The sequence below is a fragment of the Leucoraja erinacea genome, chromosome 13, assembly GCF_028641065.1.
Source record: "Leucoraja erinacea ecotype New England chromosome 13, Leri_hhj_1, whole genome shotgun sequence".
NCBI lineage: Eukaryota > Metazoa > Chordata > Chondrichthyes > Rajiformes > Rajidae > Leucoraja > Leucoraja erinaceus.
In genome coordinates this window covers 24094990-24108729 of record NC_073389.1, presented here as the reverse complement: position 1 = coordinate 24108729, position 13740 = coordinate 24094990, and the positions used below count along the sequence as shown (strand labels likewise).

The window sequence follows — 13740 nt, the reverse complement described above, 5'->3', positions numbered from 1 at the left end:
TTTGAGGGTACAAATCCACCGCAATGTGAACGTTCTAAAACCAGCGCGTTCACAGGAACCCACTAGAAAGCTGATTTAAATTTACTTTAATTTACAGCAATTGAACACTAAATTCCTTCCATTTGGCCTATAAATTAATGTAAATGAGACTTAAAAATCATGTTTTATTGTGAATTATTTGTGAATATTATTTGGACACTTAGGCTATTTAAAAATGTTAATCATTTATTAAGAAATGGACCGTATTGCCCTGATCATATTGAATGGTGGTGCAGGCTCGAAGTGCCGAATGGCCTACTCCTGCACCAATTTTCTATGTTTCTATAATAGATGTTTAGATCTAGTAATTGAAGTCTGAAATTAGCTACAATTGGGTAACTAACTAATTATATGCTTTAATTTCAGATCCAAGTAAGATTATTTTATATTTGTTTCAGAATGCTTCAATCTATGATAACTGAAAATTTCATTCAGTTCTCTTAATTTTTAAGAAAGTTATGGGCTTTTGACTGTCCATGATCACAGCTTTTTTGTTATGTCCATAGAAAATCAATAGGGAACAAGATGCTAATTTCCGAGTATGAAAATGGCCATAACTTTTTAAATACTTGAGATATGAAAGTGAATTAGGTGTCAAATTTAACTTATTTTTATGCTTTATCTGATGGGATAAACTGCAGACTTGATTTTTTAAAATTTCAAAATTTTGTAACATTACTACATTGTTTGAGGAGATATGCAATTAAGCTTTTCAATAATGAATGGGCCTTTCATGTAGCATCATGGAGTTAAACAAAAATAATGTATTAAAAGGCTACTGATCAATTCTGCATCTCCCAGTTAATTTTTGTGAATTTGCACACCTCCACGGCTGAGGTGCATACCTGTACCGTCATTTACCTGTGGCCAAAGGTGATCCTAAACTTTTTTTGCGAATTCTAAGGTCTCCTTCAGTAAGGCTATATCTATTTAAATATTTTACAGACAGTATTCCTTCCTTGGAGCAGAAGCACAGTGCTTTTATAGCACAAGACATGGGGCAGCTTCACACTGTCCATACACTTGGACTACAGGGTTCTGATATTCTGAAAAATTCCATCTTCTTTAATCCCATTCTCGATCATCCACACAAATATATTCCATGACTCAAAGATCCAGGTCATAATTGTCGTCAAACAGAAGTAATGTCCTGTTCCTGCATGCACTTCATTCCAATTTTCACACTCTTAGATTAATCACACAACAGCAGAAAAATATCACATTGTTTTTCTTCCACCTGTCTAATACAATGCGAAACAAAATCCCACATCCTCTAATTTCATGATGGATAATTAAGATAAATAAGTTAAACAAAAACATTATTTTAATTATTCAATCAATCGATCTGAATCAGTAATGGTAACATCGTATAATGCACAACAAAGTCTTTATGGTATCATGACCTTTGGATGGACACACTCACAATGTAAAGCATGTATAGATACACAGCATGTAGCAGGCAAAACCTTTTTTCACAAGATCACAGTTGAAATATGAAAGTGGAGGATCATATGTTCCATTCATTTACAAAAATCTTCAATTCATACAATGTCACTGAGTCTCAAAGTACTCCCAAGTTTCTGCTTCCGCGACCTGGATCAGAAATCCATTCCATGTGTAAACCATTCTATGTCACAAAATTTCTCCTTCACACATCTGTCCTAAATTGGCTTTCCACCAGTTTGAAACTGCAACCCTTTGACCTGCTGTTTAATTTGAAACCATACTGCAAATCTGTCTTTTCCATACTATGCTCCACCAGATTTCTTCTCACCGCCTAAACACTACGTTATTTTTCTCTCTCCTTATAATTCAATCTTCTGACATTAGTGGTCGGCCTTGTGGTTCTTTGTGCTTCAGGGATGTGATTGGTTTATTGATTGAAATAATACAAATCAGATATGTCAGGTCACAAAGAACTCCAGATGCAAATGCCAGACCTTTGAATCTTTCTCAATAGAATGCAATTATAAACATTTAAAATGGAGCCCGTTACAAATTCCTGGGACCAGATACCTTGATGTCTCTATGATAAGCTGGTTCCACATCTGCAAATTCACTGATCAATATTTGGTCATATGATAACATGGTAAGCTGTTCACAATGGTGAAAGACAGGATTCTGTCTCCTATCTCTTGAAGGCTGAACGCAAGAAAATAGGAGGAGGAGGCCACTTGGCCTTTTAGGCCTGCTCTACCACTTGGAATGATCATCTCCACTTGGAATGATCATTCAATCCCCGGAACTTCCAAAAATATATCTATCTCCATTTTCAATACTTCCAATGATCTGGTAGAATCTTTAAAATGCTTTGTTGAAATAACAAAACTTTTTTAAAAACCTTTGGTTGCTATTCAGAGATAAATCACCAGCAAGATTTTCTGTTTACCTCTGGGATTTATCTTACATTCCAACACAGATGAGGGCCTTTTTCATCCCAGTCAGTCCCTCTTCTCCCCACTCCTATTGGACAGAAAACACAAAATCTTGAAAACAAGAGCCACCAGAATTAAGAACAGTTTCTTCCTCTCTGTTTCAGGCTTCTGAATGGTCCTCCCATAAGCTAGGGTGTAGCCCTGATTTTCCAACTCATCTCATTGCAGACAGTGGATTTTTTCTCTTAAATGGTAAAATTATAATGCTGCAAAACTACATGTAGAAACAAACAGATGCTGGTTTACAAAACAAAGACACAAAAGGCTGGAGTAACTCAGCGGGTCAGGCAGCATCCCTGGAGAACATGGACAAGTGACATTTCAGATGGCGGCCGTTCAGACTCAAAACTACATTCTGCACTCTGGCATTTTTCTCTCTGTACTTGTGTATGGCTTGATTGTATTCATGTTCAGTGTCGCTTGATTTAATTGGATAGCACAAAATCAAAAGCCTATATTTCGATACACGTGGCAGTAATAAACCAATACCAAAAGCAAAATTCTTCGTATCCTGGAAATCTGAAATTAAAAATGCTGAATAAACTCAGCAAGTTGTTCAGCTTTTTCTGCAAGACAGGAAGTTGCTTTAAATCAATTAACGTTCATGCAAACTTGAAAAATTAAATGGTATAAATTAATGTTGGAGATGATGCAGACTGAATGGAAGGCTTGTTATAGGGTAAACAGGAACAAGTAGTTATTTCCAACAGCAGCTTTCAGAAAGGTTGGGGTGTAGGAATTGGAATTATAATTGGAACTTGTTATATGTAAGCAGTTAATTCCAAAGGATAAAGTGCCCAATCAAAAATGAAATGATATTTCCTCATTGAAAGCCAAGGACGAAGGTCAGAATATGTTCGGGGCAGATAATTGCGACAGGTGTACCAGACTGCATGGGAACAATCCCCAAAACAGTCACCTAATATATGTGTAGTCTTTCCAAGATAAAACTGACTAGATTGTAAAAAGTGAATAAATAAGCCAATTTGAAGAGAGTGCAAGTAAATTGCTTGGTTTATCTAAATGATTGCTTGGTGCTCTACGCAGGTGGAAGAGAGATTAGGGTGAAGAGCACCAAGGTCTTCAGAAATATTGGGAGAGCTCGGGGGGGGGGTAGTGGGGAAGATGGGTTTGCTGGCAGCATTAAAGTGACCATATTAGATAATTAAGCCTATTTAACTTCCTTGTGCAATTCCAATGACGAACTAAAGCTGAAGTGATTGGCTTCAAAAACCACAAACGTCATCTTCAATGACTTGCATGAACCCAGCCCGTGGATAATGTTCCTTTGGATTTGCATTGACTTAGAAATGTTACTAGCTTGATGGTAAACCTAGTTGAAGTATAAGGAGAACAATTTCCCCAGGCACCCACTAAATCTCTCAGACAGCTTCACTATTTTCTTTGAGTTCCTTATTCTCAGCAGTTCCTTAAGATTCTCACTATATGCTGAATTATGTTTTACGTCTTTAATTTTGGCCTGTAAAATATGTTTTATAAACCATTCCCTTTCCGATACTAATATCCCTTTTGGCTTTAAGGAATCCACCAATTATTTTTACTAATTTATTCCGTCTTAAATTTTGAATAACATGATTATTACATGACAATAACATTTAAAATAAGTTCAAGGTAAACTATAATGTAACATTTAAAAAAATGTACAATCCTTTAATCTGAGCATTTATGACACGTACCTTCTTTCTATTGCATTTCTACCCAAGACGCAAACAAAATAATTTAAATCAAAAGGACACTGTGCTGGAGTAACTAAGCAGGTCAGGCAGCATCTCTGGAGAACATGGATAGGTGATGCTTTGGGTCGGCTGAGTTACTCCAGCACTTTGTGTCCTTTTGAATAAACCAGCATTTGCTGTTCCTGGTTTCTCTGAAAATTGGAATTGGTTTTTTTTTGTATCAAACTGACATTGCTGGCAGCAAAATAGCACAGTTAAGGAGATCAATGATATGTCCCCTTATTAATATCTCCACCTCCATGTTATGTTTATGAATGTTTCACATTCATCATTGATGTCTGTATTAGGTACCCATGAACAAGGAAGATTGCAGTGGAGAAAACAATGATGAATGTGAAATATCCAATGACATAACAGTATTTAGAGATTGTGTTTGGCAGAACATATTAATATCAAAACATCCTAAATGTTGCGTTTTTTTACCTGGGCCAAAGAGTTGTACTTCCGAAATAACCATATCACAAGCAGCATAAAGAAGCTAAATAAAAACAAAACAGTGTTTAGTACACATTCTCCATGAGCATTAATGACATCTCTGATCTTCGCGTCACAAGAATTCACTAATTTTCTCCAGCATGTGGCTGAGTGGGACAGATTATAACCTTTAAGTGCCATAATCTCAAGAGCCACAAATGTGGTATTGTGTGTGAACTCAATACCTCTGACTTTGGCTGGGAATGTCTGGGAGAAATGCAGGGAGCTGCATCAACCATATAAATTGTCGATCCCCCCTCCCCCCCCACATACATGTCTCTCTTTCACATAAATCTGTCTCCGTTTTGCAACTGCCTCATAATAGTTATAGATGTGTTCAGCACAGGAACAGGTCATATAGCCCATTACGCCCAAGCTGAATATTTTGCATATCTACATTAATCCCATTTGCCCGCATTAAATTTGATCACTAACTTGATAGAGGTTTTTAAAATGATGAGAGGGATAGACAGAGTTGACGTGGAAAAGCTTTTCCCACTGAGAGTAGGGAAGATTCAAACAAGGGGACATGACATGAGAATTAAGGGACTGATGTTTAGGGGTAACATGAGGGGGAACTTCTTTACTCAGAGAGTGGTAGCTGTGTGGAATGAGCTTCCAGTGAAGGTGGTGGAGGCAGGTTCGTTTTTATCATTTAAAAATAAATTGGATAGTTATATGGATGGGAAGGGAATGGAGGGTTATGGTCCGAGCGCAGGTATATGGGACTAGGGGAGATTATGTGTTTGGCACGGACTAGAAGGGTCGAGATGGCCTGTTTCCGTGCTGTAATTGTTATATGGTTATATGGTTATAAATTTGTATCCTTCAGTGTCTTCCCATTTAAGTGCCTATCTAAAGGTCTCCAAAGTGCAGTGATTGTATCCCATTCCACATCTCCTCTAGCCGCAAGTTCTCGATATCAATCAATCTGTATAAAAAGTTTCCTTCAAATCTCCTTTAAAACTCTTTCTCTTCTTCTTGTCGAGTCCACACACAAGATTTGAAGTTGTTCAGCCAGAGCTGAACACACTTCTTGACATCTACATACAATGGTGTCTGTCTTGTCGCTTCTTGTGCGTGGTGGTGGACAGGTTGGCGGAAACAGGGCCGCAATGCGAATGCTCTTTCCTTGACCCCACTCTTTCCCTTAAACCTATGTTCTCTTTTTGTTCATGCCCCTATCAGGGGAAAAATATTTTGATTGTCTACCTTACCTATGTCTCCCATAACCTTAACAAAACTAATGTCCTCCAATCTTGGCAACATCCTGTGAATGTCCTCTGCACTCACTCTAGCAGGACCACATACCCTCCTACAGTGCAGTGGCCATGACTGCACACGATAATTCAGTGCAGTGCAATCAGTATTTTGTAAATTTTCAACATAATGGGCTAATCTATGAAGGCAATCATGGTATATGCTTTCTTCATAACTATATCTACCTGTGTTACCACTTTCTGAGAACATTCCTTAGCGTTCTATCATTTACTGTACGTCCTACTCCTTTCTGGCTTCCAAAAATGCATCAGCTTCCACTTGTTGGGATCAAATTCTACCTGTCAATGTTCCGCCCAACTTTCAATCTGATCTACATCCTGCTGTAGCCTTAAGCAACTTTCCTCGATCTCCACAACCCCACCAATGTTCATGTCATCTACAAACTTACTATTAATTCCTCCTATATTTGCATCTTGTTAATATATGGATCACAACATCAAGCATCCCAGCATCAATCCTTATGGTACACTATTGGTCACAACTTTCAAGCAGAAAAGCAACCTCCCACGGCCATCTTCTTGGATTCTATCAGCAAGTCTATTTTGGATCCAATTAGTCAGCTCATCTTGGATTCCACGGTACCTAAACTTTCTGAACATGTGGAACCTTGCCAAGTGCCTCAATAAAGTACAAACATTTACAAAATTTACATGACAACATTTACCTCCCTGCTTTCTTCAATCTTAGTTACCTCCCTAAGAATATCACATTAGTGAAACAAGACCTTCCACACAAGCTATAATCTTAACCAGTAGGTCTACATGAGACCTAAAATCAGTTAAAGATGATCATACTGGGACCTAGCTTAAACAAAAGAACTTACCGAACCTGTAATCTAATACAGAAATCTTCGGCTGTGGACCATGAAGCCATCCATGAAATAAAATATTTCAAGGGAATATCTTCATATCAATAATTTCTTATCAATACTAGGTATAATGGAGGATTTTGTTTCTCTGCACATATGATACATAGCACAATGATCAAAATATAGGATGCAAATTTTGTTCAATGAAAAATAATGAAATTAAACCAAACTTACCACCCAATGAGAGAGAAAGAGGCAGAGGCCCGCTTTACTGCAATGATGATGACCTGCAGGTAAATAGGACTTTTATTAGGTTTTCCTCCTTTTAACATCTCAGTGTGACATCATCCATCATATATTGAGAAACAGTACATGACCATTTATTTTTAATCTTTCCTTTAAAAAAAAGACTAACCTCTACAAAACTACATTTAAAAAAAAATTCTGAGGAGAGAAATTGGCCAAACCAAGTAGGGTTATCGTCAGCTACACAAAAAAGCTGGAGAAACTCAGCGGGTGCAGCAGCATCTAAGGAGCGAAGGAAATAGGCAACGTTTCGGGCCGAAGGGTTATCGTCATATGCACAACTACGATAAGGTACAGATACAATGGAAAACTTGCTTGCAGATTCAGATTCAGATTCAGATTCAATTTAATTGTCATTGTCAGTGTACAGTACAGAGACAACAAAATTGCAATACCTTCACTGGTACTTAGACTCAGACAACACAGATACATACATTAAGAAAGACAGAAAATGGATGCTGCCTGACCTACTGAGTTAGAAACAGAGAAAGCATAGAAAATAGGTGCAGGAGTAGGCCATTCGGCCCTTCGAGCCTGCACCACCATTCAATATGATCATGGCTGATCATCCAACTCAGTATCCTGTACCTGCCTTCTCTCTGATACCCCCTGATTCTGGACTTCCCCAACATCGGGAACAATCTTCCTGCATCTAGCCTTAAGAATTTTGTAAGTTTCTATAAGATCCCCCCTCAATCTTTTAAATTCTAGCGAGTACAAGCCGAGTACAAGTTTACTTCAGTAAACTTTCATAAACCAACATCTGCAGTTCTTTGTGTCTACATAAATTATACACATTGCAGCCTAATTGGATGCTTCAAAAGATATGAAGCAGCTGAGTGAGAGGTGAGAACATGGCAGTGGAATATAACGTGGATAAAGGTGAGCCCATCCACTTTGGTGTGTATGATTTTAAAAAGTGTTTGCTACATGGAGCAAGATTGTGCAGTGTTATGTTCAAAGAGATCTAAATTTGCTTGAATGCAAGTTCCTGAAGGCCAACATGTAATTTCAATAAAATTTCCTTACTAGCCTATTCAAATCCTTTCATTGGATTTCAATGGTCTGATGATATTTTATTGTCACTTATACATAGGTATAGTGAAGTTCTTTTTTTTCATACAGTTCGGTAACAATCTTACTATATATAGGCACAATCATTTAAGTACAAGAATGTAATATTTCATCATCCAGAACAGAAAATAATAGATTTCTGGGTATATAAAGGAATCAATGGATTGTGGCCAGTGCTGGAAACTGATACTGAGGTAGATGATCAGTCAAAGGCTTAATGAATTGCACCACATCTTGAATGGTCATATGGCCTCTTCCTGCTCCTATTTCTTTATGTTATACTATTGCAATACTTCCTCTACGTTACCAGATTTCCATATGCGCATAAAATATGACACGAAGGCAATCAGCAGCAAGAACTATAACTAAATTTCACAACCTAAAGAGGAAGGTTAAGGAATTTTATAATTTCATCACCACCCTGTGAGAAACTCTGTTCCCAGGCACAACACTGGTCCTCACTGTGGGAACAATGCGAAACTGAACGAGACAGTACATAACCTTGGTGGTACTTTTGACCTTAAACAGGTTTCACATCTCGTATCTATCATCTCAAATACTGCCTAGTTCCCACCAAGGTCGTAGCAGCTGAGAAATAAGGAACCGCAGATGCTGGTTTACAAAAAAAACGACACAAAGCGCTGGGGTTCAGCAGTTCAGGCAGTGACTCTGGAGAACACTGATAGGTGACCTTTCTTCTGAAGGCGGGCCATGACCCGAAATGTCACCTATCCATGTTCTCCAGAAATGCTGCCTAACTCGCTGAGTTACTGCAGCACTTTGTGTCTTTTTTTTTAAAGCCTTAGCTGATTCTTGTTTCAGCTTGTATTGCTAAAACCCTCTGAACTTTAAATTTGACTGGCTGGCTTTTATTGGTCTATGCTCCATATATTTATGCCATTCAAAACTTTGTTGCACATGTGAAAATGAAGCAGGTTCTTGACCCAAACGATCAACCACTCCTCAACCTCCACAGATGCTGCTTTATCCACTGAGCTCTTCCAACAGCTTGTTATTTTTGCACAAGCATACCAAATCTGCATTCATGTTGCTGAGAAATGAGGATTGATGTTTTCCATCCCTTCCATCAAGTCTCTTAGCTGACAGCATCAAAATAACACAGATATTGATCAAACCTACAATTTAATTGATTTGCCCGACTCATTACAGCAGCAGTGTTGACTCCTCAAGAAAAGACAGATCATATTTGGCTCATTTTTTTTCAGCACAGCACATGGGCCCTCATCACAAGGTCATCCCTACTCGATATCTTAACAAAAGGTATCAACATTTTAGGGATGATAACATATAAGAGAACAGATAAGTAGGAGTATACCAATTATTTTATATTCCTTGTATGATTCAAATGATTGTACAGGAATACATTAAGACATTAACATGCAGTCACTAAAATGAACTTTTAATTGGCCAAGTAGAATAACTAATTTTGCAATTACACCCCAAAGCAAGAAATAAAATTCATGACCAAACACCTCCATCTCGACCTACTCATGTCTGCATTTAATCGCTAGATGATGATCAGATAACGAGTAACGGTAATGCCTAGAATGGTGTTGATCTGCGAATATTAAATAAATATGAATTTTAATTCTTACACTTCACAGCTCATACTGCAAAATAGTTTATACCAGTGACAACACTGATTCTTTATAAAGCCTCAATGCTGAAGGAATGCTTGAAGTGAGCTGTGCAATAATTTAATGCGTGCTATTTTTAACTGTTTAGCCCGGGCCTGCTGCTCAGGCTGCGGGAAGCAGTCAGATTAACATGCTCTCCGCAGCCTGACAACAACACGGGGTCAGGTTATACTCACGCATTTGTAATCCTCCGAGTCGGAATTGAACATAGTGCAGCGGAAATTGGGCACGTCGGTGAAGTTGCTGGCGGTTTGCAGAAGCTCATTTTCCATGGTAACTGGGCTCGCAGAAGCTGCCGCCGCCGCGCAGCCACCACAGGCACAATGTTACGGCATCCGCCCTGGGACCAACCAGTCGGCTTGGGCCCGGGCTCCAGCTCTTACACTCCTCGCGTAAACATGCTCCAACACACGAGAAATAAAGCCGTTCCTACATCTGCAACTGAGTGGCACCGTTTTTGTAATCTTTTCCAACACATCAGTATTATTTCAAGTAATACTGCTTCAGGAAGAAACAGCAAGGCTTAGTGTAGAAACAAACACAAACTGCAAAAGTTGTTCAAACTAGCCTTCTGTCAGAAAACTGAAAACATTTTGGAAAAAAACTTCAATGAGGAAAATTATTTGATTTCAAAAATTCGCTAAGTAGATTAATCACAAAATTCATATATTCTTCAAAATAGTTTTTCACTGGGAATAGATAGATTTCACTGGGAAACATTTGTGTTCATACTTTTGGACATTTTGCAAGAGCATTTTATGCATGATATCTAGAATTTTCTAATTAAAATTCTTCTCACAACTATCAAATTGAACAAATATATTTGAAATAGATAAAGTCTTTACTAACCTATAATTTGTGTGACCTTGGCCTTTTGAAAAACTGGAATTTACAGTACCTGTCAGTTTAGAAATTGGCAAAAATGCCTCCCATCATTAGGTATCAATTAGCCTTCAGTGACCTTAAAGAGACGCCAGCCTAAACAGGGTTCCCTTTTAGTAGAAAAACACTGCAATCAGGCTGCAGATTCCATCAAGCTGTATGGACGGTTTCAGTCAAGTAATATAAACACAACCGAGCTGCGACATAGATCAAAATATTTGACGATACAATAAAGGGAGGAAAATGAAAACTAAAAGCAGAAAGATAAAAAACTGCATAAACATTATCAGAAATGTCAAAAGATTCACACAGACATACAGAAGAACTACACTGAAGTTATACAGAGGATTTCATGTACATTCATCAGTTGCATATAATGTCCCAAATCTAAAATGGCTGTGTTTGCTTTAGAGTTGTCATAACTATTTGAAGTATTTTCAGTCTTGGGGAAAGGAAGCTTCACAGGAAAAGCAGGATGTACATATTACATTTGGCGATAGTGAATCAGAAACCATTACAGAGATAGCTGCTGATACTCTCCACAAGAGTCTTTTGGTGAAATACTCAACAGGCCAGGTAGCATCTATGAAAAGTATTAATGTTGTAGATTGCTGATCCTTCTTGGAACTTCTGGCAACAGGTTTGTGTAGAATAGTTCACAGTTTAAGGAAGTCCAGCTCCAACTTTTCTTATCATTCACCCGGAACATCATGCAGGACCTTTTGCTGCATGATGAGTGATATAGTGGCTTGGTAAAGGTTCATAAGAAAAAAAAATGACTCTAAGCTTAGAGAACCTCAGTACTCAAAGAAACTTAAAGATATCTAAGCTTTTGTTTTAGAGTGAGATGGAGATTATACTTATCCTATAGAGCAGGAAGCAGTATGCACAGGTTCTGTATCTCTCATCAAAAGGCATGTTCTTGACCTGTCTGTCTGTCTGTCAAACTCTCATCTTGTTTGTATATCTGTTTCCATGTTTGTCGGTTTGTAGGTTGTACCTATATTTGCGCAAAAACACTACACGCTACAATTTTTGGCCCACCTTACGCACCATTGTCCTGTGATGTAAATGAAACAAGTTTCATTCACATTGATGGCATATTTTACAAGCTATTGACATTTTAAACCTTACAAAAAGCACTTTACAAAACCACTTTTATAGACAATAGACAATGAACAATAGGTGCAGGAGTAGGCCATTCGGCCCTTTGAGCCAGCACCGCCATTCAATGTGATCATGGCTGATCATCCCCAATCAGTTCCCCGTTCCTGTCTTCTCCCCATATCCCCTGACTCCACTATCTTTAAGAGCCCTATCTAGCTCTCTCTTGAAAGTATCCAGAGAACCGGTCTCCACCGCCCTCTGAGACAGAGAATTCCACAGACTCACAACTCTCTGTGAGAAAAAGTGTTTCCTCGTCTCCGTTCTAAATGGCTTACCCCTTATTCTTAAACTGTGGCCCCTGGTTCTGGACTCCCCCAACATCGGGAACATGTTTCCTGCCTCTAGCGTGTCCAAACCCTTAACAATCTTATATCCCCTCTTATCCTTCTAAACTTCAGAGTACACAAGCCCAGCCGCTCCATTCTATCAGCATATGACAGTCCTGCCATCCCGGGAATTAACCTACGCTGCACTCCCTCAATAGCAAGAATGTCCTTCCTCAAATTAGGGGACCAAAACTGCACACAATAGTCCTGGTGTTGTCTCACTAGGGCCCTGTACAACTGCAGAAGGATCTCTTTGCTCCTATACTCCTATTGTTATAAAGGCCAACATGCCATTCGCTTTCTTCACTGCCTGCTGTACCTGCATGTTTACATTCATAGACTGAAGAACAAGGACCCCCAGATCCCGTTGTACTTCCCCTTTTCCCAACTTGACACCATTTAGGTAGTAATCTGCCTTCCTGTTTTTGATACCAAAGTGGATAACCTCACATTTATCCATATTAAACTTCATCTGCCATGCATCTGCCCACTCCCCCAACCTGTCCAAGTCACCCTGCATTCTCATAGCATCCTACTCACAGTTCACACAGCCACCCAGCTTGATGTCATCTGCAAATTTGCTACTGTTACTTTGAATCCCTTCATCCATATCATTGATGTATATTGTAAATAACTGTAGTCCCAGCACCGAGCCTTGCGGTACCCCACTAGTCACTGCCTGCCATTCTGAAAGGAACCTGTTAATCTCTACTCTTTGTTTCCTGCCTGCCAACCAATTTTCTATCCATGTCAGCAATCTATCCCCAATACCATGTGCCCTAATTTTGCCCACTAATCTCCTACATGGGACCTTATCAAATGCTTTCTGAAAGTCCAGGTACATTACATCTACTGGCTCTCCCATGTCCATTTTCCCAGTTACATCCTCAAAAAATTCCAGAATTCCATCAGCTGCGCTCGACGTCACAATGGGATCCCCAATTTCATTTCATTTACATTTTTAAAAATCACGATTTATTTAATTCTTAAAATAAACTCTGTTTTAATCAAATTCCTCAGTTTTCATTAACAGCTAACATTGTGTTTAGGTTATTTTAAAGAAAAAAACGAAATTATCATTGAGAAATTCATTTTTTTTTTAAAGATTGTGATTTTCATTTTGTGGGGGTGGGACAGAGGGCAAATTTATGGAGGGGAAAGTGGGGGAGATGAGGTGGGAGAGGGGGGGAGGAGGGGGATAGAGCGAGAGATGGGGGGAGTGGGGGAGGCAGGGATTGGGGGATAGAGGGGGAGGAGGGCAGTGGGGGAGGTGAGGAGGGAGAGTGGGGCATGGGATAGGAGGAAGTGAGGAGTGGAGGAGCAGGGGATAGAGGGAGAGGAGGGGGGTAGGGAGGGGAGAGAGGTTATGGAGGGAGTGAGGGAGTGACTGAGGGTACCCGCATGTGCGAATTTTAAAATAACTGAAAGTCTCCCCACATGTGCGCTGTGGGACCAGTATCCGCGCGGATTTGAAAGGAGTGTGGGGAGATAGAGAATAATGGAGGAGGGTAAGAGGGGACATAGAGGGTGAGT

At 39.1% G+C, this 13740-nt stretch overlaps 1 protein-coding gene across 3 annotated transcripts in view; it reads right to left on the bottom strand.

The window, feature by feature from the left end:
* The window catches only part of si:dkey-100n23.5 (uncharacterized), a 112550-nt gene extending 102063 nt beyond the window's left edge, over nt 1-10487 (bottom strand). The window contains exons 1-3 of one of the 3 annotated variants that reach the window (XM_055644602.1): nt 10009-10487; nt 7029-7081; nt 4655-4709 (exon numbers count right to left, since the gene is read on the bottom strand). In XM_055644602.1, coding sequence (XP_055500577.1) covers nt 4655-4709; nt 7029-7081; nt 10009-10104 — 204 coding nt within the window. In that variant the 5' untranslated portion in view covers nt 10105-10487. Of the gene's footprint in view, nt 1-2428; nt 2503-4654; nt 4710-7028; nt 7082-10008 lie in introns of those variants that run through there. The other 2 variants (XM_055644601.1, XM_055644603.1) reach the window with 2 other exon arrangements.
* Nucleotides 10488-13740: the final 3253 nt, after the last annotated feature.